The 22,186-nt window shown below is 52.0% G+C and overlaps 1 protein-coding gene and 1 pseudogene across 1 annotated transcript; both read left to right on the plus strand.

Annotated features, from left to right (window-relative positions):
- The first annotated feature begins 1,077 nt into the window (after positions 1 to 1,077).
- On the plus strand, positions 1,078 to 1,396 carry LOC116886881 (annotated as a pseudogene).
- Positions 1,397 to 5,010: 3,614 nt separating this feature from the next.
- Ppil1 (peptidylprolyl isomerase like 1) lies at positions 5,011 to 20,464 on the plus strand. Its single transcript, XM_032888873.1, has 4 exons — positions 5,011 to 5,331; positions 7,313 to 7,467; positions 19,004 to 19,072; positions 19,598 to 20,464. The coding sequence occupies exons 1-4, from the start codon at positions 5,276 to 5,278 to the stop codon at positions 19,816 to 19,818; spliced, it is 501 nt and encodes a 166-aa protein (XP_032744764.1). The 5' UTR covers positions 5,011 to 5,275; the 3' UTR covers positions 19,819 to 20,464.
- The last annotated feature ends 1,722 nt before the right edge of the window (positions 20,465 to 22,186 follow it).

A 22,186-nucleotide genomic window follows, 5' to 3' on the forward strand; every position in this document is an offset into this window, starting at 1 on the left:
AGCAGAATGTCAGAGCTTCTGGGAACTGAACTCAAATTCTTTTGGAGAACAGCTTTCAAGAGCTCTTAGCGGCCAAGCCATCTTTCCAGACCCTATATCAGAACCTTTAACTGATTTCTACATGGAACCTGAAACAAAATACAGCCCTGATGCTACCTACCACTCAAGAGCCATGGTGATTGTGAGGTAGGTCAGACAAACCAGAGCAGAGACTCTGGGCCATCAGGTCATACTATGCCCTCCCCAGTACAGACACAATTAAATCTCCTCTCTTGGCTCCCAGTGTTCCTGTACCCTCAGCTGACACACTAAAACTGCTGGAGCCGACTCTTTTTTTTTTCACCCCTTAAAATTACAGTTACACAGGCTGGAGAGATGGCTCAGGATCAGGAATTACAAACACTGGCTGCTCCAGAAGAGGACCAGGGTTCAGTTTCCAGCACCCACACGATGGCTTAAAACTGTAACTCCAGTTCCAGGGGATCTGATGTCTGACTCTGACCCTCATGACCTTCATGAGCACTGTGGTCCTCATACGGACATGCAGGCAAAACCCTCTTACGCTTGAAAATAAATAAATCTGGAACAAAACTTAATTCCAGTTCTGCTGTGAACTAAAAATAATTTGTGTGGAGAGCTTTTGTGGCCGCTTGGATGGAATTTGACATTGGGCCAGGACAAGAAAGTAGGGCTACTCCAGGCAGGAATCGGACATTGGCCCAGGACGGGGAAGTTAGCTCAGGCAGAAATCTGATTTTAGGCTGGAACAAAGAGGCAGGCTTCAGGCAAGAGTAGGACTTTGGGCTAGGACAGGGAAGTAGGCTCAGGTATCTTGGTCATCCTGATAAGCCCCTAGAAACAGTGATCACGGGACTGTGTTCATTGCCTTGCTTGTTCCTGGACTCTTTGTGTTTATTGTCTTTATGGTTCCTTTAAAGCAGACTGGGGGGAGGTTGGGATTTAGCTCAGTGGTAGAGCGCTTGCCTCAGTGCGCAAGGCCCCAGTTCGGTCCCCCAGCTCGGAAAAAAAAAGCAGACTGGGGCTTCCCTGTCCGGCCGCCATCGGAAAGCTGCAGCCATGGCCCTGCGCTACCCGATGGCCGTGGGCCTCAACAAAGGCCACAAAGTGACGAAAAAACGTCAGCAAGCCAAGACACAGCCGCCGCCGCGGTCGCCTCACCAAGCACACCAAGTTCATGCGAGATATGATCCGGGAGGTGTGCGGCTTCGCGCCCTACGAGCGGCGCGCCACAGAGCTGCTCAAGGTGTCCAAGGACAAGCGAGCACTCAAAATTATCAAGAAGAGGGTGGGCATGCACATCCGCGCCAAGAGAAAGAGGGAGGAGCTGAGCAAAGTGCTGGCAACCATGCGGAAGGCGACAGCCAAGAAGGATTGATGACCCCTCCCCCAATAAAAGATGATTCTTTAAAAAAAAAAAAAAAAAACAGACTGGGAAAAAATAAACCCGTCTCAGCCTCAGAACCAGCCGAGGTCATGCTACAGTGTTGTCTAATTGTCTTTTTCTTTTTAATCCTCGCTCCTGTGCTGGGGAACCTGTTGACTGACTGAGCTGGCTTGGTAAAATTTGGATTCATTTACCAATTTAAATTTATGTTACCCTTAAGCCTGTTTGGTAGCTAGGGGACTATAAAATGCCATACGCACACATAGACAACACACAGATGTTCAGAGACAGACACAGAGTGCCAGAGCAATCCCTGCTCTGAGATCTGTACTTTTGAAAAGGTAAGGTTTTTCCCTAGAATCCTGGCAGAGAACTTACCGTAGAATTATGGACTTGGAGCCCGAGCTGGCCAGAGAAACCCTGTCTCAAAAAACAAACAAATGGGGTTGGGGATTTAGCTCAGTGGTAGAGCGCTTGCCTAGCAAGTGCAAGGCTCTGGGTTCGGTCCCCAGCTCCGAAAGAAAGAAACAAACAAACAAAAACTTAAATATAGAATCACTAGTCTTAAAGTGTTTTGGATCCAGACTGGGCTGCTTTGGGAGTAAGGTGGTTTTTTTTTTTTTTTTTTTTTTTTTCGGAGCTGGGGACCGAACCCAGGGCCTTGCGCTTCCTAGGGTAAGCGCTCTACCGCTGAGCTAAATCCCCAGCCCCAGGTGGTTTCTTTCTACAGAATCTCTAGCTGTTCTCTTGGAGGTATGACAGTGGCTTAGAAAATCTGGGGGGGGGGGAGTTAAACCTTAATGATGATGTCCCCCAAGAAGGGCTGTTTACTGTTCTGTCTGAGCTAGGAACAGAGTGTAGATGAATCTAGGGAATTTCTACCTTCTGTGCCAGAGTCACTTGGTAGAGACATTAGATTTGTCCAGAAAAAGAAAAGCAAACCAAGACCACACACATATAGCAGGGCAGATCGGCCAAGCAATGGTCAGGGATACTCACCCATGGTGCTTTGGGTGGACCCAGGAATGAGCCCCACAAGATGTCAGAGGTGACACGTCACCAAGTCACCTTCAACTGTCCATGTTGGTCCATTAATCTTTTAGGGACCTTGACTCAGGCAAACTACAGGATTCGTGACTTGGATACAACAGAGGTTTTCAGGCCTGAGCAGTCTAAAGCAGATCTGGAGATTTTTATAAAGACATTTTAAATGGCATAAAGCAAGGGGATTAAGGGAAAGGGGAGGAACTGGAAGGGAGACAGTCAAGTACAAGGGTGTTGCTAGAGGCTTCCCAAGGGAGAGTGGCTGAGAGGAAACTGAACAGCAGGCGACGCCCAAGAAGAAGGGAGAAGAAGGGAAGGAAAGGAGTGAAGCAGGCAAAGGAAGGGAGGAGGAAGGGACAGGAGTGTCGAATTATGGGGTAGCCTGCTCACAGGGCCCCCAAAACCTCTGGGAAGGAGCCCCCTGAAGGCCTCCTGATGTATGAGGAGTAACTCGGGCTCACCGCCAGCTCACTCACCCTCACCAATAACAGAGAACGTGGCGGACAGGCTGCCTCACACAGTGCACAGTGTCAAATGTGGGTGACAGAGGACTGAGCGGAGGGTTGGACTGGACAGTGGATGTTTAAGTTGACGCTGGCCTGCCGTAATGTAACATAGTTGTAGGACACATTGAAAATGCCAAAACATTGTAAGACTTTAAAAAAAAAAAAAAGATAAAAAGTACCGGTCTAAAGATACAAAGTACCTATGATTGCAGGCTGTGGAAGCTAGCTGCTATCAATGGCTTAGTGTGTACTTCCAACATGCTGGGCAAGTGTGCTATCACTAAGCTATAGCCCCTGCCTCCCTCCCCTCTGGGGTGTGTGTGTGTGTGTGTGTGTGTGTGTGTGTGTGTGTGTGTGTGTGTGTCTTATGAGAGGAAGTTCGTTTCTTCCGCTGTATGGGTCCCAGCTTGAACACAGGTCTTCCGGTTTGGAAGCAAGCACTTTTACCCTCTGAGCCGCCCCGCAGCCCAAGAGACTGGTGGGTTTTTTTTTAATCATTTTTGTTCCACGTGGAGAGGTTTAATGAGAGAAGAAGAGTAGAAGAAGGGAGGAACAAAGGAAGCCAGCCATGGGCATGTGGAGGGAAGGGGGGATGGGGAGAAAAGGGACAGGGACAGAGGGGAAGAAAGCAGAGAAGCAAGAGCAAGAGCTAATCATTTTCCTTAATCATGAATGATGTCATTCTTAGGGATGGAGAAATGGCTCAGGTGTTCTCTTCCTAACCTCCATATGCCAGTTAGAGGCTGCATGTAACTCCAATTCCAGGGGATCTGTCGCACTCTTCTGGCCTCTGTGGGTTCCTGTGTGCCCATACAAACCCAGGCACACACACATATGCACAGAATAAAAGAACACTAAACAGTCACTTTTATTTATCTAGCCTTTGGTGGGAGGGCTTCACGGGAGTGCTTCCCCACAGCTCTGATGGGCTCCCAAGTCCCTTGCACGCTCAGGGTTCAGATTGTTTATCTCTAACATTGCTTGCTCAATTTTCTTGAGAGCCGCAGGTGGTTAGGGCTTGCATTTGCTCTATTTTTGCCTTGCTGTGCAGGAAGTGGGTGGTTGGGAGGGCAGATGCATCTTAGAACTGAAGAACGCCTTGTAAATATTTTCCTACTTCTTTGTTGTTAATTATGGGATGTTTAATATAAAATATACATTCCCCCCATGGCTCACTGAACTTGGCGAGAGCTGTTTGGGCTAGACTGGGTGGCTAGCCAGCTCCGTGGATTTCTTCCCTGTGGCCTCTTCTTTCACGGTTGCCGAGGTCACAAGTGTATATCTGCCTGGCATTTGCATGAGTCCCCGGGACCTAAATTTAGGTACTTTACCCACTAAGCCCTGTAAGGCAAGCAGTCCACCAAGTGACCTGCATTTACAGCCCTGAGGATACTAATTTATTCATTCCATCTCTGTCTTGTCCTCCCGCCAGACCTCTGGACTCTTGTTTCTCCTGTCACCCTGAACAACTTTGGGGTGCCAACCTTCCACATGTTAGTTCTTTTTTAAGTTATTTATTTTGTTTGTTTGAGGCAGGGTCTCTCTCTCTGTGTAGCCCTAGCTATCCTGGAACTCACTCTGTAGACCAGGCTGGCCTTGAACTCTGAGATCCTGCTACATCTGCCGCTCCAGCGGTGAGCGCTTGCACCACCACCTCCTTGGGACAGTCATCTTAAGCCTTGTCATTCTCTTCCCAGCCTTTCCCTCTTTCCACACGCTCCTTGCTTTTGGAGTCTGTGGGATCCGATTTGCCGCGTGGCACTTAACTGCGGAATCTCAGTTTTCTCCTCTTAAAAACAGGACTACTATTATCCACAGGATTGTTTTAAGGAACGCTGGGAGTGGTGGTACATGCCTTAAATCCAGCACTCGGAGAACAGAAACAGGCTGATCTTCATGAGTTCGAGGCCAATCTGGTCTACATGAGTTGCGGGACAGCCAGGGCTGCGTAGTAAGTAGTCTGAGTCATCCAATTGCGGGAACTAAGAAATTCTTCACTGTTTGGACATCCCTCCAATCACAGTGAAGAAGGCTGTTCCCGCCTTCCGTGCCTAAACAGACCAATCACCGTTCCGGAGCATGGCGCGAATCGCCTCTGGAGGATCTTGCACTTGTCTGGGTCCCTGCACTGAGCATCTCGACTTGCAATCAGTCCCTTTCCCAGCTTCGAAAGAAGGATCCCTTGTCATCCTTATCCCACAGCCTTAAATCCTATCACCCAAACCGGCTGATCGGCGGGAACCGGAAGTGTGCACCAGGGACGGGTCCCAGTGAACTCCGCCGGAAGTAGTGATTGCTAGGGGGATTCCCTTCGCTCAGCATGGCGGCGATCCCCCCAGACACCTGGCAGCCGCCCAACGTCTACCTGGAGACTAGGTGAGGGTTGGAGAGGGGAGGAATTGGCCGAGGACACGCGGGTTCGTGCCGCAGCGGCCAGGTTAAGAAAGGCCAGCCTGACTCGCAGGTTGCCCACACGGAGCTGCGGCCGGGAGTACCTATGAGCTCTGAAGGAGCCCCTCCAACGTCGTGGGAGACCTCGGCGACTTCTGCCTGCTGTTCTTTTCCCACGCCGTTCATTAGTTCATTTACCTCTATCTATCTTCATTCATTCATTCATCCATCCCCTCACTCACTTATTCTCAACAAGTGTGTGTTGAGTATACAAGTTGTGTAGGGTAATACAAACCTGGGTAAAACACTAAATTATGGTGAAGGAGACGGATATGTAAACACTGTGGGACAAGTAGTAGAGTCGTCCGAACAAATTGCTTTGAAACTAGAGGAAGATTTATTTTCTTCACCATCTAGAGTGATCTTTGAGCTGGGCATATATGGTTTAGCATGCCCAAGGCCCCCGAGCTCAGCACCTTTTATACTCCGTGTGGTTGCACATGCCTACAATTCTAGCACTCTGGAGATGGAAGTCCGAGGATCGAAAGTTCAGGATCTGGGCTGGACTGGAATGCTTACCTAACAGTGTGCGTGTGTGTGTGTGTGTGTGTGTGTGTGTGTGTGTGTGTGTGTGTGTGTGTGTGTGTATTATTTTTTTTTCTTTTTTTCGGAGCTGGGGGCCAAACCCAGGGCCTTGTGCTCGATAGACAAGCGCTCTACCGCTGAGCTAATCCACAACCCCATATATTATTATTATTATTATTATTATTATTATTATTATTATTATTCCACCTACTAGTGCCATGCCTCAGGTGTGTGTGATTACATCCCGTTTACTATTGCTAGCAGCTCCTATCCGAAGGCTTTGTTTCACATACTTGCCTCCCGTTTTAGCAGAGAAATGCTACATTTTGCAGATTGACCTGCAACCTGATTTTCATAGTGATTTGAAGGGAACCTTACTTGGAGCCTGGTCAACCCTTCTACTGACTTTAGCCCCGTTTCGTCTGCCCCTGCCTCCCGAGTGTAGACTTTAAGAAGGCACACTCCACCACTCCCAGGGCTACAGAGTGCCCATATTGCTGGACCTCCTGAGTCTGGGCCATACAGATTCAACTCAATCCTTAAGTCCTTAGAGCTCAGTGGGTGACAAAAAGCAGGAGGCCCCTGCCTTGTCTCCTGCTTCTGTCTTATCCTTAAAGGTACTAGGGGAAGAGAATAAAAGTTCTCATCCTGGGTCTGTGTGGACATACGAAGTAACCAGCTTTAGTGTGTGCTGTACGCATTCTCTTTAGATTTGATTTCTAACATGTGTGTGGGTATGTGCACATGAGCACAGAGGCCAGAGATACTGGGAACCCTGGAAAGGGAGGTATAGGTGATTGTGAGCCTCCTGGTGTGAGTGCTGGGAACTGATCCTTTGTAAGAGCTGTACATGCTCTTAGCAGCTGAGTCATCTCCAGCCCTGTTTGACCCACTCTTTAACGCACAAACTGCTTTTATTTTCCTATTCAAATTTAGTTTTAATGGGAGATACGTTTACATGATCAAAGAATATAGAAGTTAGAAAAACTATTGCTTGCCCTCTTATCTGGTCAGCTGCCACTCCCCCCTACCCCCACCCCGCCGCTCTGCAGCCCCAGACAGATGGAGATGTATATAAACACACTTTAATGTCTTTATCACATCTAGAGATGACACTCAAGGTCCTTTCCCTTGTTCGGGGGTTGGTTTCAGAGCATCCATACATGCCCTTAGAATTTTGGCTTGCTTATGGTTGGCTTTGCTTAGCCCATATGCCAGAAGCTGCCCTGCGTGTTCACACTCAGGTGGGTCGGCCATGGCCCCATTGCTTTGTGGGTCGCTTCCTTCTGCGTGTGAACTCTGGGCACGCCTTGCACGGATAGCCGGCAGGAGGCTTGGGGCGACTGCCTGCTCTGACCTCGCCGCCTGTTCCCCACTGCAGCATGGGAATCATTGTGCTGGAGCTGTACTGGAAGCACGCTCCGAAGACCTGCAAGAACTTCGCAGAGCTGGCTCGGAGGGGCTACTACAACGGCACCAAGTTCCACAGGATCATCAAGGACTTCATGATCCAAGGCGGAGACCCGACAGGCACAGGTACTTAAGGTTGAGCCACCATCCGCGTCTTCCGTCTCATTCGGTCATAACTGGATGACAGGGTCTCATAGCCTAGGCTAGCCTTCCTACTCTCTGAGAACGATCTAATCTTCTGATCTTCAAGCCCTAACCTCCTTGGTGCTGGGATTTCTGCCTGCTGCCATGCACAGTATTTGTAGTGCTGGGGATTGAACCCAGGGCTTAAAGTATACTGGGCAAGCACTCCACCACTTCCCATCATCAGCACTCTGCCAAATGGATTACATCAGTAGCTGCACGCATGCACCCACGTACACCTTACCCCTCCACCACCAGGGTTATCAGTGTAGCCCAGGTTGTCCTTGAACTCCTGATCCTCCAGTGTCCATGCTGCACCTGCTGGGTTACAGGCACACACTGGCTCTGGTTCTCTGATCCTGCTGACCGTTCTTGCCCTCCTCACTGCCCTCCAGTGTGTAACTCACTGGAGAGTAAATCTTTGCTCCTGACATCGATACTGCTGGAGTGAGACACCATGATGTGGAATTGATTCAGTCTGGAGTGAAAAGCAGGCAGTCCCAGGTCTTGGAGAATACAATTCTGCGCTCCTTTGACTCGTTCATTTGACAGATGTCTGGATCTCTGTTAGTTCGAGGCCAGCCTGGTCTACAGAGTGAGTTCCAGGACAGCCAGGGCTCCACACAGAGAGACACTACCTCAAAAACAATCAAACAAAAAGAGACGTATGTGAGCCTGCTCTGTGTCTGTGACTCTAAGCTCCAGGGACACAGCTATGAGCAAACGAACAAAGCCACACATACCTACTCATCCAGCAGGGAGGTGGGCTTCAGTTTTAGCAGAAAACCAGAAGTGGGGTGCTGTTGGATCCTCGTGTGACTGAAGAGAGCTGGGACCTTAACGAGGAGGGCGGAGCCCATAGGGGCCTTTCTGGGCCTTACAGAAGGAAGGCTAGACCGACTGTGTCCTGAGTATGTTCACGACTGTGTTTTTAGAAAAATGGCAGGATCTGGTCCGTGTTTTTAGGGGTCTCTCTGGCTGCTGCTTGGAGAGTAGGTAGAGGGGAAAGAAAAAGAGTTCAGGCCCAGATCGGGGAGAGACAGGTTTCATCCAGGTTAGAAAAGGCCGTGAGACATCCGTTGCTCCTGTGCGCCCAGGTCTTGTTCGAGTGGTGCGCCTTACGCATGCGCAGCACCCCACTCTCGGAGCCGCGGCCCCAGCCTGGCGAGGAGTTACTTGTGTTGAACTTGCTGGCAGCCTGAACAGATGGTGTGAGAGAAGATGGGCAAGAGTGTCTCTGAGGGGGGTTGGGGATTTAGCTCAGTGGTAGAGCGCTTGCCTAGGAAGCGCAAGGCCCTGGGTTCGGTCCCCAGCTCCAAAAAAAAAAAAAAAAAAAAAAAAAAAAAAAAAAAGAGGTCTCTGAGGCCTCTGCCTGGTGGTGAAGGAGGAAGGCTGAGCATGGAGCCTGTGTGTTTGGAACGGGAAGTCTAGAGCTTGGGCTTTGTAAGGGGTTCGGTTGGAATTCTTGAGAATCCTTAAGGATAGTACGGAGTCCATAGTTAGAAATGAATGTGGGATTAAAGGGAGATCCGGCAAGGTGGTGCACAATACAGGAGGACACCAGATGTCCACCTCTGACCTCCACATCAGAGTGTGCAACTTGCGTGTCTGTGCAGCCCCGCCCCCACCCCACCCCGCAAACTAAGTACCTGTAACTCCCAGTGTTCGTGTTGGGGGGAGGACCTTTCTGCAGTTGGTTCTCAGCTTCTCCCTTGGACTGTTTTGCCTATTCCGGGCTAGCTGGCCTGGAAGCTTCTACCACGTTCTTCTGTCTCCGTGTCCCATCTTGCTGGGAGTGTGGGCATTACAGATGGGTGCCACCGCTGAATTCGGGTCAGCAGGTTTGCAGGGTGAGCCGTTTCCCAGCTAGGGTCCCGTCTCAGGCTTGTTCTTGCAAGAACTGAGGGTGTTGTAGTTTTGGGTTGGTTCCTGTTGTAGACTCTCTGTCTCCAGCCTTTGTACTTTGAAAGGGTCATAAGCAGTAGAGTATTATATTGGCCACATTCATCCCCTCAGATGTTTTTTAGAAAGTTCTGGTCATTGCCTTCTGGTCTGAACACAGTTTCAGGAAATCCGCGGCCAGATGTGCTCCTCTCCAGTCCAGTGAGTCAGCCTGTGGGAGCATTTCCCGTCATGCTTGCTGCCTTCTGGGAAGCTGCTGTGTTGTGCCTTTCTCTTCCGTGTCTGCCTGTTGGTGAGATGTCTTTTCCTTTTCCCTACCTTCACTGATGCCCTTGGACCTTCCCTGTCTCTCTTGCTTTTCAGCTGTGTCTGTTCTAGAGGTTTTCATTGTTCAGTAGCTGCATTAGCTCTATGTTTGGGGTCCAGTCTGTCTCCTCAGCCCAGCCGTGTCTTCTCTCCTCACTGTTCATCTCATGTTTAACCCCCACCTCCCTCACTACTGCACATCTTGAAAGCCTCGAAGATCTTGCCCCTCCCCCCTCCTGCCCGGCTGTCCTTGCATGTGCCCTGTCTGTCCCATACTTTCCGTTCCCTTTCTGTTGACACCGGTATCAGTGCCCATATTTCCTCACCTTGCTTTCATTTGTAAGTAGATTCCTGCCATTTTTCCAAGTTTATTTGGGGCCGTGTGTCTTCACAACTGTAAATTCAAGGTTGCTGGTTCTCCACTGCATCCCTGCACCCAGCCTGAAGGGAACTGGGGAGCTCCTTGTGGCCAGGCTGGCTTCTCTCCTGTCTTCCCAGATTCCAGTACATTATGTCCCAGGGTGCCTCTGCCCTTACCCCAGGCTCCCGACTAATCCCCAAGTATAACCCTGGGAGACACCAGCCCCGCCACACATGCTGGGCGCCATGTACCAACTTCTGCCCTGGGGCTGCTCGCTGGCACCCTCTGTTGGCCTTTCAGAACCGCAGGGTGTGGGATTTCTGAGGGCCTGGTTCTGCTTCAGTCCTCTAGGCTGTGCAGGGCCAAGAGTCTTTCCTTGGCCATTTCTTCAGAATTTTAAAAATATTTGTTTCCTATTATTTAACAGCCAGAGGTAGCCCTGGCTAGCCTGGAACTCACAGATCTGCCTGTCTCTGCCTCCCGACAGAGATTAGAGGTGTGCTCAGCCACACCATGCTGTTTCTTTGCTTCTCCTTATTTTTGCCTTTGAAAAAAAAATCTTTGTGCTTTGTTCATTGTACTGGGCATTGAGGCAAGGCAAGGTCGATTGCTGACTTCCTGACGTGGTTTTTTGAAACACAGTTTTACTGCATAGCTTGGTTGTCCTGGAACTCACCTTGTAGATCAGGCCAGCCCCGAAATCCCAGAAATCAACCTGCCTCTGCCTCCTGGGTTCTAGGATTAAAAGCGCACACCACGGTGCCCGACTCTCTCCTTGGTGCTATAATGAGATGACACAGCGCCGAGAGCCCACGCTCAGTGAGTGGAAGGACTCAGGGTGAACTCTCGGTGCGGCGCCCTCCCATGTCTTTCTGGTTACTTTGCCGTCTTTCCTAATGTCACATTTCCATGATGCACTTTGAGTGGAATTGAAGCACTCGGAAGACTTCCAATAGCACTGCAGCCTCCAGTATAGCAAATGTTTGCGCAGCCTGCCAGCAGGTGTGTGAGCAAAGCAAGCAGGAAGTAACCCTACACACACACACACACACACACACACACACACACACACACACACACACACCAGGCACTAGAGCAAGCCTGCCAGCCAGCCAGGTAACGAAGACACAGCTTTTCTAAGCGTTTCAGGTAGATAGCAGGTAACATTGTAGGTTCCCAGCAAGTTGGGTATATTTCTCCATTTCCACTGCCTGCAGCCTAGCTACCCAGGAGCCTTTCTTCCCGTGAGTTTCCTAGAAGAGGATGCCCTCTGACTTCCTGCATTTCACATTGAGCCCTGCCCGTGTTGAAATGACCTCACCAGCCCTTTCCTTGGTTTTCTGTGAGCCTTTCATCTGTTTCTGTGTATCCTTCCTCACCTCCCACCCACTAAGTGTCTCTGTGAGGCCATCTTGCTCAGTTCTTGGCCTTGGATCATGCATGGTCACCGTGATTGGTGGCCCCTCTCTTTCTTGGTAGCCCCAGGAACACACACAGAACCTGTCTATTGGAATGGTAAGCCATTGTTTCTCGATCAGCAAATACTTGTTCAGAGTCCACTGTTGTTTTGCGCCGTTCCAGGGCCTTTGAGGAGTGTTAAAGCCCAGAAGCCCAGGCGTTCTCTCTCCCTATCCGGAGCTCCCAGCTCCTCAGAGACAAGCTGTTCTGTTGAAGCAGAAAAGGGGTGAGATCATGACTGTCCTGGTGTCCTGTGGTTTGTGCGTATCAGGAGGGTTGTGTGTGTCATGAGGGTCCGGTCAGTGGGGTTAGGCCAGAGAGGTCTCATGAGTGGGCCTTGAAGGAATCGTAGGACGTAATTTTTGGGAAGCCAAGGCTAGCGTGCTGTGATAGACTTGCGGGGAAGCGTGGAGGAGAGCCTGCCATCCTAGAGTCATTGGTCCTGTGACGGATCCCACCAACCATTCATTCTTTGAGCTATAGTTGAATGGCTCTGAGGCCTCTGTACGAGTCACACATCTCTGAACTGTACAGTTTAGGAACAGTTTAGGCCGTTGATCATCAGTGGGGAAAGGCATGGGGTCAGGGTAGGATGGGCCAGTTAATGCAATTCCACCAAGCAAGGGTGCAGGTTAATCCAGCCTGGTCAGACTTAGCTTGTCACTAGGGACTCTTGTGACCGGAGTAAGAAATAAAATACCTGAGAAGCTGAGTCCAGCTGGAGTCCGGGGCAAGGTAGGGTCACATCCGGGTGCCAGGCAGTGCTCTGGGGCCCAGTGTGCTTAGACCTGGGTCATGGCCCCACTCGGTCACTTGTAACACGTGTAAGTTAGGTAACTGCAGAGCTCTTGTCAGGAGGTGGGGAACATGGCTGTCCATTCCTCCCAGAGTTATTGTGATAGCTAAGCAAGCTCTGGTTGGAAAAGCAGTTGGCAAAGCCGTGGCACAGAAACAGTTAAAATATCATTGGTGAGTCTTGGTAAGTTTACTTGGCATTTCACAGGTACCTGCTAGACTCCCTCTGTGGGCGGGAGTCCAGCAGGGAGATTGCCCTAATGAGAAGGCAGGAGGTGAGTCTGTCCATGTACTGTGGAGTGGCTTAAAATAGTGGCTGTTGGGAAAAGAACAGGGCATCTCCACCGTGGCATTATCGGGTGAGGCTAGATGGTTCTGATGTGGGCTGGACTGGCATCGAAGGAGGTTTAGCAGCTGCCTGGCCTGGCGTCCCCCTGCTGGATAGTAGACCCTTCAGTTATGACAACCAGAGCTGTTCCTGACATTAACCAGTATCCTCAGGGCCACAGCCAGCCCCTGTTGAAACTGCTGGGCTAGAGGCGGAGCAGTGCTGTTGGTAGTGCGTGTTTGAAAGACCTCTCTGATGAGGTTGCCAAGAGCTCTGGGTACCGGGTTGGGGCAGGAACACTCCTGAGGGAATGCCAGCTAGATGCTGTGGACCAGGATGCTTGGCAAGACACACAGGTCAGGAGCCATGAGGCAGGGAGACAGTGGTTAGAGATGGTCTTCTGGGATGGAGATGTGGATGTGTCCCTGAATGTGGTGAGGTGCACACAGAGGGATTGAAGTGGGGCGGGGTAGGGCCCTTCAGCTGCTCCCTGAAGGAGCTGCCTGTGAGAGAACAGGGCGAGGCTGGAATCCAGAGGGAGCTGGACAGACGGACGGGGAGCTAGATGGTGTAGTTTGGACCAGGGTTAGTGTGATCCCTGGGAAGCAGCTACTCAGGCACGCTCAGGTGTTCAGAGACTCCTCAGGGGAAGAGGCGCGCTCTCAGGGCACCTTAGGCCTGTTCCCTGTGGAAGAAGGTGCCAATGGAGAAAGGGCTGCCAGGGACAGGGGAATACTGGGACGTCTTGGAGGGGGTGACACCAGCTGTGAGAGGCTGCTGGGGGCCGGGGAGGTCCAGGGGTAGCTTTGGGACGAGGGTGTGTGGAGAGTCCTCAGGACAGAATGACCACAGTGCTTCTTATCGTGTGCCAGTCAGAGAGCGGAGGAGACAGGAGATAAGTCTGCTCCTGTGAAGGGGACATAGGACACTGAGGGACTGTGGAGCTGGGGTGATGATGTGCTGACAGGAAGAGAGAGCTGAGATAGGACAGTTGTAGCTGTAGGCTGCCTACAGGGGTAGCCTTGGGTACTTGTGGGTAATCTGACAGCAGTTCATAGCTGGTGTCAGTGACAGGAGGAGAGAGGGAGGTGAGCAGGAGTGGTGGGGGAGGGGGAGCAGCTCAGGCTGATGACTGACCACTGTAGACATGACTATCTGCTGCCCAGGAGGCACATGGCTCCCTTGCTTGGTGGACTCAGCATCCCTGTGCTGGCTTCCCATGCACCTGCGTGACTTCTGAGATGGTCTATGCTGTTGTTACTAAGTGGGTGTGTCACCGGGGGTGCTTGGGGCTCTAGCAAACATGGCAGAGATCATGGCCATGTCGTTCCTCCGAAGTATGAACCCGAGCCTGCCTCGTCTTCCTCCCTACCATCTCAGCTTCTGGCCTCTGATCTCGGCCTTGTGTCTTACGGTTGTGAGAGGCCAGGAGCTGCTTTTGAAGGAAGATGAGGAACACTGCTGGGAAAGGTGAAGGAGGGGGCTCTGGCTGTGTGGCTGCAGAAAGCTCTGCGACCCAGCAGGCTTGTTTACGTTGTAAGACAGAACTGGGCCAAGGCCTCAGCTGGCCTCAAAGGAACTGCCCTGTCTCTGAGGCCAGGGAATGTGGGGAAAAGCCACGGGAATGCCCAGGGGACAGTGACCTGAAGTATCTGTTGGAGGTTTTGTCCCCAGAGGGGAGGAGAGGCTTTTATTGATCAGCTGACCTGATGTGGAGCACTGTGTGGTCCTCCTCATAGGCTGCTGCCCACCATGGTTCTTTTTGGCCTGGATATGAATCTGCTGCCTGTCATGGGTAGGATGGGGACAAGTCACACCAAGCATAGTAACTTGTATCAGCCCACGCTTCGTGTGTCATGCCTTAGACGTCAGTCTGTTCCTCTTGGGAGTTTCAGGGGGCAGGACTGGGGGAGATGCTGGGGAGTCTTGGAAATGGAGAGCTTTGTTTATTTGCTTATCTGACTCTGGAGCTGAGGCATGAGAAAGACAATTTATGGCACACGATGATTTGTTGGCCACGGGTGAGGCCAGGCCAGTCTGGAATGGCACAGGTCCAGAGCAGAGCCAGCAGGCTGTTCTTTAAGGCAGTCATCCTCTCAGGTGATCTTGGCAAACAGAGGAAATTCTAGATCGATCCATTGAGACTTCTCACCAAGAGTAGTGAACAGTTCAGCAGCTTGTGCCAGCATCAGCCAGTCTTTGGCTTCCTTCCTTCCTTTTTTTTTTTTTCCTCTGTGTAGCCCTGGCTGTCCTGAATCTCACTCTGTAGACCAGGCTGGCCAGAGACCCGCCTGCTTCTGCCTCTTGAGTGCTGGTATCAAAGCCTGGAGCCACCACCGCCTGTCAGCCAGGTGGCTTCATCGTTAAGAACAGCGCAGACTTATCTGTAAACACCTCCGCATCTCATAGATTCCCCTTAAAACAATCGAGAGATGGGGTTGGGGATTTAGCTCAGTGGTAGAGCGCTTGCCTAGGAAGCGCAAGGCCCTGGGTTGATCCCCAGCTCGAAAAAAAACCAAAAAAAAAAAAAAAAAAAAGAGATGGCAGGGGCTCCCCAGGTCAAGGCGCTGGCCACCAAGCCCAGTGACCAATCCCTCAGACCTACAAAGTGGAAGGAGAAAACAGACCCCTCTGATCTCCTCTTGGGCACCGTGGAGTATACACACACATGAACACGTAAATAAGTAACTGTGATTGAAAAACACCATCCAGAAGACATTTGCGAAGCATTAATTGACAAGGGTTGGACCACAGATCAGAGGACAGACACCAAGGCAAGCCTGAACCTGTGATAGCCTCAGAGAAACCATTGAACACCACAGGGCTGCGGCCCAGCACCACTTAGGGTACTTGCCAGCAGGTGCAGCACCGTGGTGCACAACCCCTTCCCCGAACCCAAGTGTCTCAGGAGGTGTCACCTGCCATGTGTTGGGAGGTGTGGGGGGCCCTTGAGTGAGGTGAGTGAGCACACTAATGGGGGTGCTCTACACACACCCCCTTTCTTCGGATTGATTTGATTTTATGAGTATATGTTTTGTCTGCCTGGCGTCTGTCTGTACACTGCAGGCTTGCTTTAGGGATACAAGCATCTTCAGTGACAGAAAGGAACCTTGTGACCATGACAAGCTCCTGGTGGAGTAGAGGTTGCCGGTGAGGAAATGGTGTCCTCAAAAGCAGCTGCTGTCATTTGGGAGGGACTGTGGGGACCCAGGGCTGGCTAGTGGGGTCCTGATGGGGTTTGCATGTTTCTTGGTGGGTGGCGGGGCTTGAAGCTTGTCATGTTGTTTTTTCCTTCTTTTATGTATCTGCAATCTCTATATTGGATACATGTTTCACAGAGGCCAGAGCATGTCACTCAGTTAGCAGCCTGGGCCAGGCCAACTGCCTTGGCTGACAGCAGCCTGTGGGGCCTGTGCGGGGCGCTGGCTCTGCTGAGCAGTGTCTGCACAGGGATCCGCCTGTCCTTCCCTGCCACCCCCATACACACACACACACACACACACACACACACACACACACACACACACACTCCTTGTGCCCTCAGGACTGCCGGCACTGGGTGTCCTGCTGGCCTTTTCTGTAAACCCTCAGAGCTGAGCAGGGTTATGAAAGGAGAGTGAGCTCTGAGTAAGCCGTGTGTTCTGGAAAACCCAGCCAGTCGTCCCAAGATGCCGAGAGATGAAAAGGGCCGCCATGCGCCATCCCCTTGTCCCCTTGGCTATTTATAGTCTCCACTGTGTGCTGCTCCTGACTGGCCTGCACCTTAATGTTTGTAGTGGCTTTTATGTGGTGGCTTTTATGTGGTGGCTGAGGCTCCTGTGCTGGCTAGTGTTCTGTCAGCTTGACACAAGCCAGAGGCACCTGAGAGGGGGGAACCTCTGCTGGGAAAGGCCTCCACTGGATCAGGCTGGGCAAGCCTGCGGGGGTTTTCTTAATTAGTGATTGATGGGTGGGGCCATCCATCTTAGGTGGTGCTGTCCCTAGGCTGATGGTCCTGGGAGAAGGCCGGCTTGCCCGTGGCCTTAGCATCAGCTCCTGCCTTTAGGCCTCTTCTCTGAGTTCCTGCTCTGAAAACCTTCAATGGGGTTGGGGATTTGGCTCAGTGGTAGGCGCTTGCCTAGGAAGCGCCAAGGTCCTGGGTTCAGGTCCCCAGCCCCCCAAAAAAAAAAAAAAAAAAAAAAAAAAAAAAAAAAAAAAAAAAAAAAACCTTCAATGATGAGTTGTGATGTGGAAGTGTAAGCAAAACAAACCCTTTCCTCCCCATGTTGCTTTTAGTCATGGTGTCTCATCGCAGCAATAGAAGCCTACCTAGGACAGTTCCCTAAGAGTAGAAACCTGAGACTTCGAGTGCAGGCTGCGCCTTGAGGTGCAGCCCTTCGCTCTGGGTGGAGGAGGTGAGTTAGGGCATGCTGGGGACACGGTGCTGTTGGAAGTGCACTGAGTCCTGCCACTTCTAGGATGTACAGCCTGGGCTTTAGCCAGGGAGTGGCATGGACCTGCCCTGGGTGGGAGACTCCCCTGACCTGCCGGCTCTTGCCCATTTCCCTTGGATTTTCTTGCTTGAGGATCTGACAGCCTAGGATTTAAAGTGAGGACTATGCGAAGGACTTAAAAGCAAAGCTGGGGGCTGGAGAGATGGCTCAGCGGTTAAGAGCACTGACTGCTCTTCCAGAGGTCCTGAGTTCAAATCCCAGCAACCACATGGTGGCTCACAACCATCTGTAATGAGATCCGATGCCCTCTTCTGGTGTGTCTGAAGACAGTAACAGTGTGCTCACATATATAATAAATAAATAAATCTTAAAAAAAAATAAAAAGATTTATAAAAGCAAAGCTGGGTGTTGGTGGTGCCTGCTCTGCTCCAGCACTAGGGGGCAGAGGCAAGCAGGTCTCTGGGTTTTGAGGCCAGCTGTCCCTCAAGACCCTGTCTCAAAGATGAAGGAACTAAAGTCTCACAGAGTGTACCCTCAGGCTTTCCCGTACCCCAGTTCCTGAATAACAGCTCGGAGGCTTGTATTTTTATTAATGAGCCTCGGCCTTGTTCCTCTACTAGCTCGCAACTCAGTGAACCTTTCTGTGCCTGTCACATGGCTGGTTACCTCTCCTCAGTGTCATATTCCAACTTTCTCTGAGACCGATGGTCTGTTTCCCAGAGTTCTGCTCTCCTGGGTATCCCACCTTCTCGTCCTACCTCAGCTTTTCACTGACAGGTGATACTTTTACACAGTCCACTAGAGATTCTCCCTCCAAAGCAGACACATGGCTGCTGTGGTCCTCGGGCCGGCTGGGGTGGACGCCTGCTGTAGCAAGCTCTCCTGTAGGGCAGGCTGTGGGGAGGGCAGGCCCTGCCTCCCAACTGGTTTCTGCTGCACGGAGACTCACAGCCAGAGCTCACTTACTCTGCTGTCTGGTCGTGGCTGCTCAACGTGGACAAACCATTAGCTCAGCCAAGCCTGTGGCTGGCGTGTAGTCTCTAAGCACTGGTGAGAGCCTGCCTCCTGTTAGGTTTCTATGTGAGCACCACACCTCCTTTCTTTGAGAAAGGTTCTTCTTATGGTAGCTCAGGTTCGTCCTGAGCTCGCCTGCCTCAGCCTCCGGAATGCCTCCGGAGTTGCAGGTGTGTGTGGACGTTCATGGCCACCTTCATTTACGCCCCTTCGCTCTGAGGGAAACCTGCCCAAGCTTGCATGCCCGGCACTGCCTGCCGGACTGGACTTGGTGCTGTTGCTAGCAGGCCACAAGTCTCTGTCTTCCCTCTGCCACCCACGCCGGCGTCCCTGTGCACTGTACCCGAGTGATGCTGCTCCACTGTGCGTGTCAGCGCCGTCACTGCTCCTCCTTAGGCTGATAGACGGCTTTCCCTTTCTGTCACCTCACCTAGGGGAGGCAACGGCCTTCTCAGGTCCTTCCTCAGCAGGTGCCCGGCGTGGCGGGTTGGTGGCATTTGTGGGCAGAAGCACAGCAGAGCATGGTGGTTAGCAGTGTATGTGGTGGGCCAGGGGCTTTGGCACTCTGGCTGAAGTACTGGGAAAGATGTGCCCTGTCGGTCACGTGGAGGTTTTCTGTAGAGGGTAGACACACTGGGAGCACTGCCCTTTTGGTTCTGTTCCGCTTCCTGTGCGCTGTTAACAGTAGACGTTAATCTAACAGCAAACGCTATGGTGGTCTTAGCTGAAGGAAGCCAGTGACTGGGACATTGCAGTGTGTCTCCTGGGGGCGGGGTGCTCACTGCCTTCCCCACCCCTGGACTTGGAAATGCCCCTTGACCTCAGGCTGCTCCTGTGGTGAGCTAGACTGGGCAGCTCACTGCTTGTCTTCTGGTTGGACAGGTCGAGGTGGCGCCTCTATTTATGGCAAGCAGTTTGAAGATGAGCTTCATCCAGACCTGAAGTTCACTGGTAAGTGTGCAGTCGGGCTGGGTGGGCAGGACGGAGAGTGCGGATTGAAAGCTTGCTCGTTTGGCTGTGATTCAAGGTGAGTGCCTGACACCATGGCACGGCGCCAGACAGCTGCCCAGCCGTGGCGCCACAAAGTGCCCTGGCAGATGAAGGAAAACAGGGCCTCCTGAGAGTCCTCAGCAGATCTGGGCGAGGCCTGTGTTCTGGACTCCACTTGTTAATGTCATGAAGCAAAGGCTCCTGGGGCTTCCTCCAAGCAAAGCAAGGCCTTGCTGGGCTGTTGAGGGCTGTGGGTAAGGTGGGCCAGTGGTTAGTGAGGCATAGCACAAGAGAAGGACAGAGGCAGAGGCATGGAGGGCTACTGGGGTGGTGCAGGAAGAGTCCACCCTGCTCCTAGGAAGGTACCCTTGTGGGGCCCGACAGTGGTGACAGTGGTGAGAAGTCCCCTGTATCTGAGACAGTGCTGCCATTCTGCCAGCCAGAGGGGCAGTCGTTCATGCTCTTTTCTCTGCTTATGTCTCCCAGGGGCTGGGATTCTTGCAATGGCCAATGCAGGACCAGACACCAACGGCAGCCAGTTCTTCGTGACCTTGGCCCCCACACAATGGCTGGATGGCAAACATACCATTTTTGGCCGCGTGTGCCAGGGCATAGGGATGGTGAATCGAGTGGGCATGGTGGAAACAAACTCCCAGGACCGGCCTGTGGATGACGTGAAGATCCTGAAGGCTTACCCTTCTGGGTAGACGGAGTGCTGTCTCCAGTCCACCCCGGTCCTAGTGAGCTGTTGTCCGATGACATGGGGTGCCGCGTGACTCAGCGTCACGCATACCTACTCTGAACCAGAGGGGTCGTCTCTGGGGACATTTGTATTCGGCCGACAGTCACAGACTTGAAAAGCAGGCGCGTTGATGAGCGGGTTAACTGCGTAGCCCCTTTCAGCCTCCAGCGCGAGTTCTCCAGGAATGTGCACAGCTCTCTCTCTCTCTGTCTCAGAGCCTCTGCTTCTGACACTGAACATCCCACGCAAAGCCGCACTGAATTGTTGCCAAATGAAAAATGCATCCAACAATCAAGTCGCTAAGAAGGTGTCAAGTGGGGAATGATAATGTGGAGTGATCGGGATGATTGGAAGCAGAAGCGCTGGCCATTTTTCCTCCGGGAGGGAGTGGGAGTCTAGTGAACACAAGGCCAGGCCTTCACGGGCCTCCCCACGGGAAGTGACACTTTTTAGGGCTTTAGAGAAAATAGGTAAGAGGTTCTTATGTCTTTTTTTTTTTTTTTTTTTTAACTCTTTCTGGATTTGAAGGGGGTGGGGTAAGAGGAAAGGTGTTAATGCCTATGTGATACACAGAAACTTCCAGAATAAAACACCATTGGTAGGTGAAACCACTGCTGTGGTCTGGTATCATTCTAGATTCTCAGCCTTTTTTCTTTTTGAGCCTGGCTGTCACTGCGTAGCACTTGCTGGCCTTAACTTCCTGTATAGACCAGGCTGGCCTCAAACTCAGAGTGCCTCGGCCTCAAGTGATGGGACCAACGGCATGCCCCACCCACCCGGCTCTTAGTGGAGGTGAGGGGTGCTGTCGCATTCCTGTCTTCAAGAGTCTCGCTGCCTGGCCCTGAGTCTCCATTAGCTTCCCCCATGCAAGAGCAGCTCATGCTGGAACGAGGCAGAACCAAGGGAAGGCTCGAGTGATGTCCCCCAGCAGGCGCTCTGAGGGAGGGAGGGGATGAGCTGCCGGTGGACCGCGTGTGCTCTAGTTACTCAGCTGCCGTGATCAAACACCGAGCAGAAGCAGCGTGCAGGAGGAAAGGGTTCATTTCATCCTCCAACTCCCAGATCACACTCTGCCATCAGGGGAAGATGGGGCAGGAAGAACTCAAGCGGAGACCTCGGGAGGGGCCGCTCCCTGGCTTGTTTCCCTCCCTTGCTCAGCCATCTTTCTTAAATAACTCAGGCCCACCTGCCTAGGAATGGTGCCGCCCACAGTGAGCTGTGCGGGTCCTTATCAGCGTCAGGAAAATGCCTCACAGGGCAGGTGAAAGCGCTTCCTCCTTTGAGGTTTCCTCCTCCCCCGTGTGTGTTGAGTTGATTAGGTGGGTTTACTGAGGGACACAGTCATCCCTTGCAGGGGGAGGAGATCCACCCCCACGCTGCCGTGGGCCCGAGGCAGCGCCCTGCATGGCTTCGCTTCCTCACACTGGGAACCTCTTAAGGTGTTGTGTGTTACTGTGTACGTTTTGGGAAGTGACCTAAGTCCCATTCCACAAGCTCCCTAGTTAGCAGCCATACCGGTGCAGGAAAGGTTCAACCTAATTGTCCACCATTTATCCGGGGTTATTGTAGCCGGTTAAATGTGTAAGGGCCTTTTGTGCACAGAAACAAAATATTCTCTCAATAATGAAGAAAAAGGAAAACCCACCAACCAGCCCTGAAGATGGTGTTGGGGTGCAGACTCTGTTGGTGACGTATGTCCTCCAGCCATCCTGGGTCTGCTTCTCAAGGCACATGACACCCATCTGCCACCTCCCGGGATTATCACTGGTCCCTGTGTCACCGGCTCCAAGCTAGTAGGAGAACCGACATTACTGTGAGGTTACGGTTCTGCATACACTGAGTAAGAGAGCAGCCTAGGCACGGTTCCTGGCTTCTAGAAAAGTCTCCACACACATGCCAAGGCAGCTACCTGCTGGCACAGCGCAGGGCCTCAGAAGAGGGGACCTGCTCGGAAGCCTGAGGTACAGACACCTTGTCTCCATGTCCGGAAGCCTGGTTAGCAGGGATCCCACTGAGTTAGCCTGTCAGCTGTGTCAGGGTAAGTAAGGACCATTAGACCGTTGATGTGACAGTAGGGTACAGGTGGCCCGTTCCCACCTTGGGTAGTGGGGAAGGAGCCAGTTTCTGACTTAGGTAGGAGTAATGAAAGCTGTGGGACTTGGGGGGGCTCAACAAAAGACAGAAAGAAGTAACCTCTGTGGGAAGAGTCTAGACTTGGAGAGGAGGTTTGAGGTTAGATGTTAAGTCAGCGGGAGAAGCCCAGAGCCAAGCGCCCATGCTGTAAGTTGTGCGAGCTGGCCCGTCTGTGCTCAGGCACAGTGCGTAAGCATTCA

This window comes from Rattus rattus, chromosome 18, assembly GCF_011064425.1.
Source record: "Rattus rattus isolate New Zealand chromosome 18, Rrattus_CSIRO_v1, whole genome shotgun sequence".
NCBI lineage: Eukaryota > Metazoa > Chordata > Mammalia > Rodentia > Muridae > Rattus > Rattus rattus.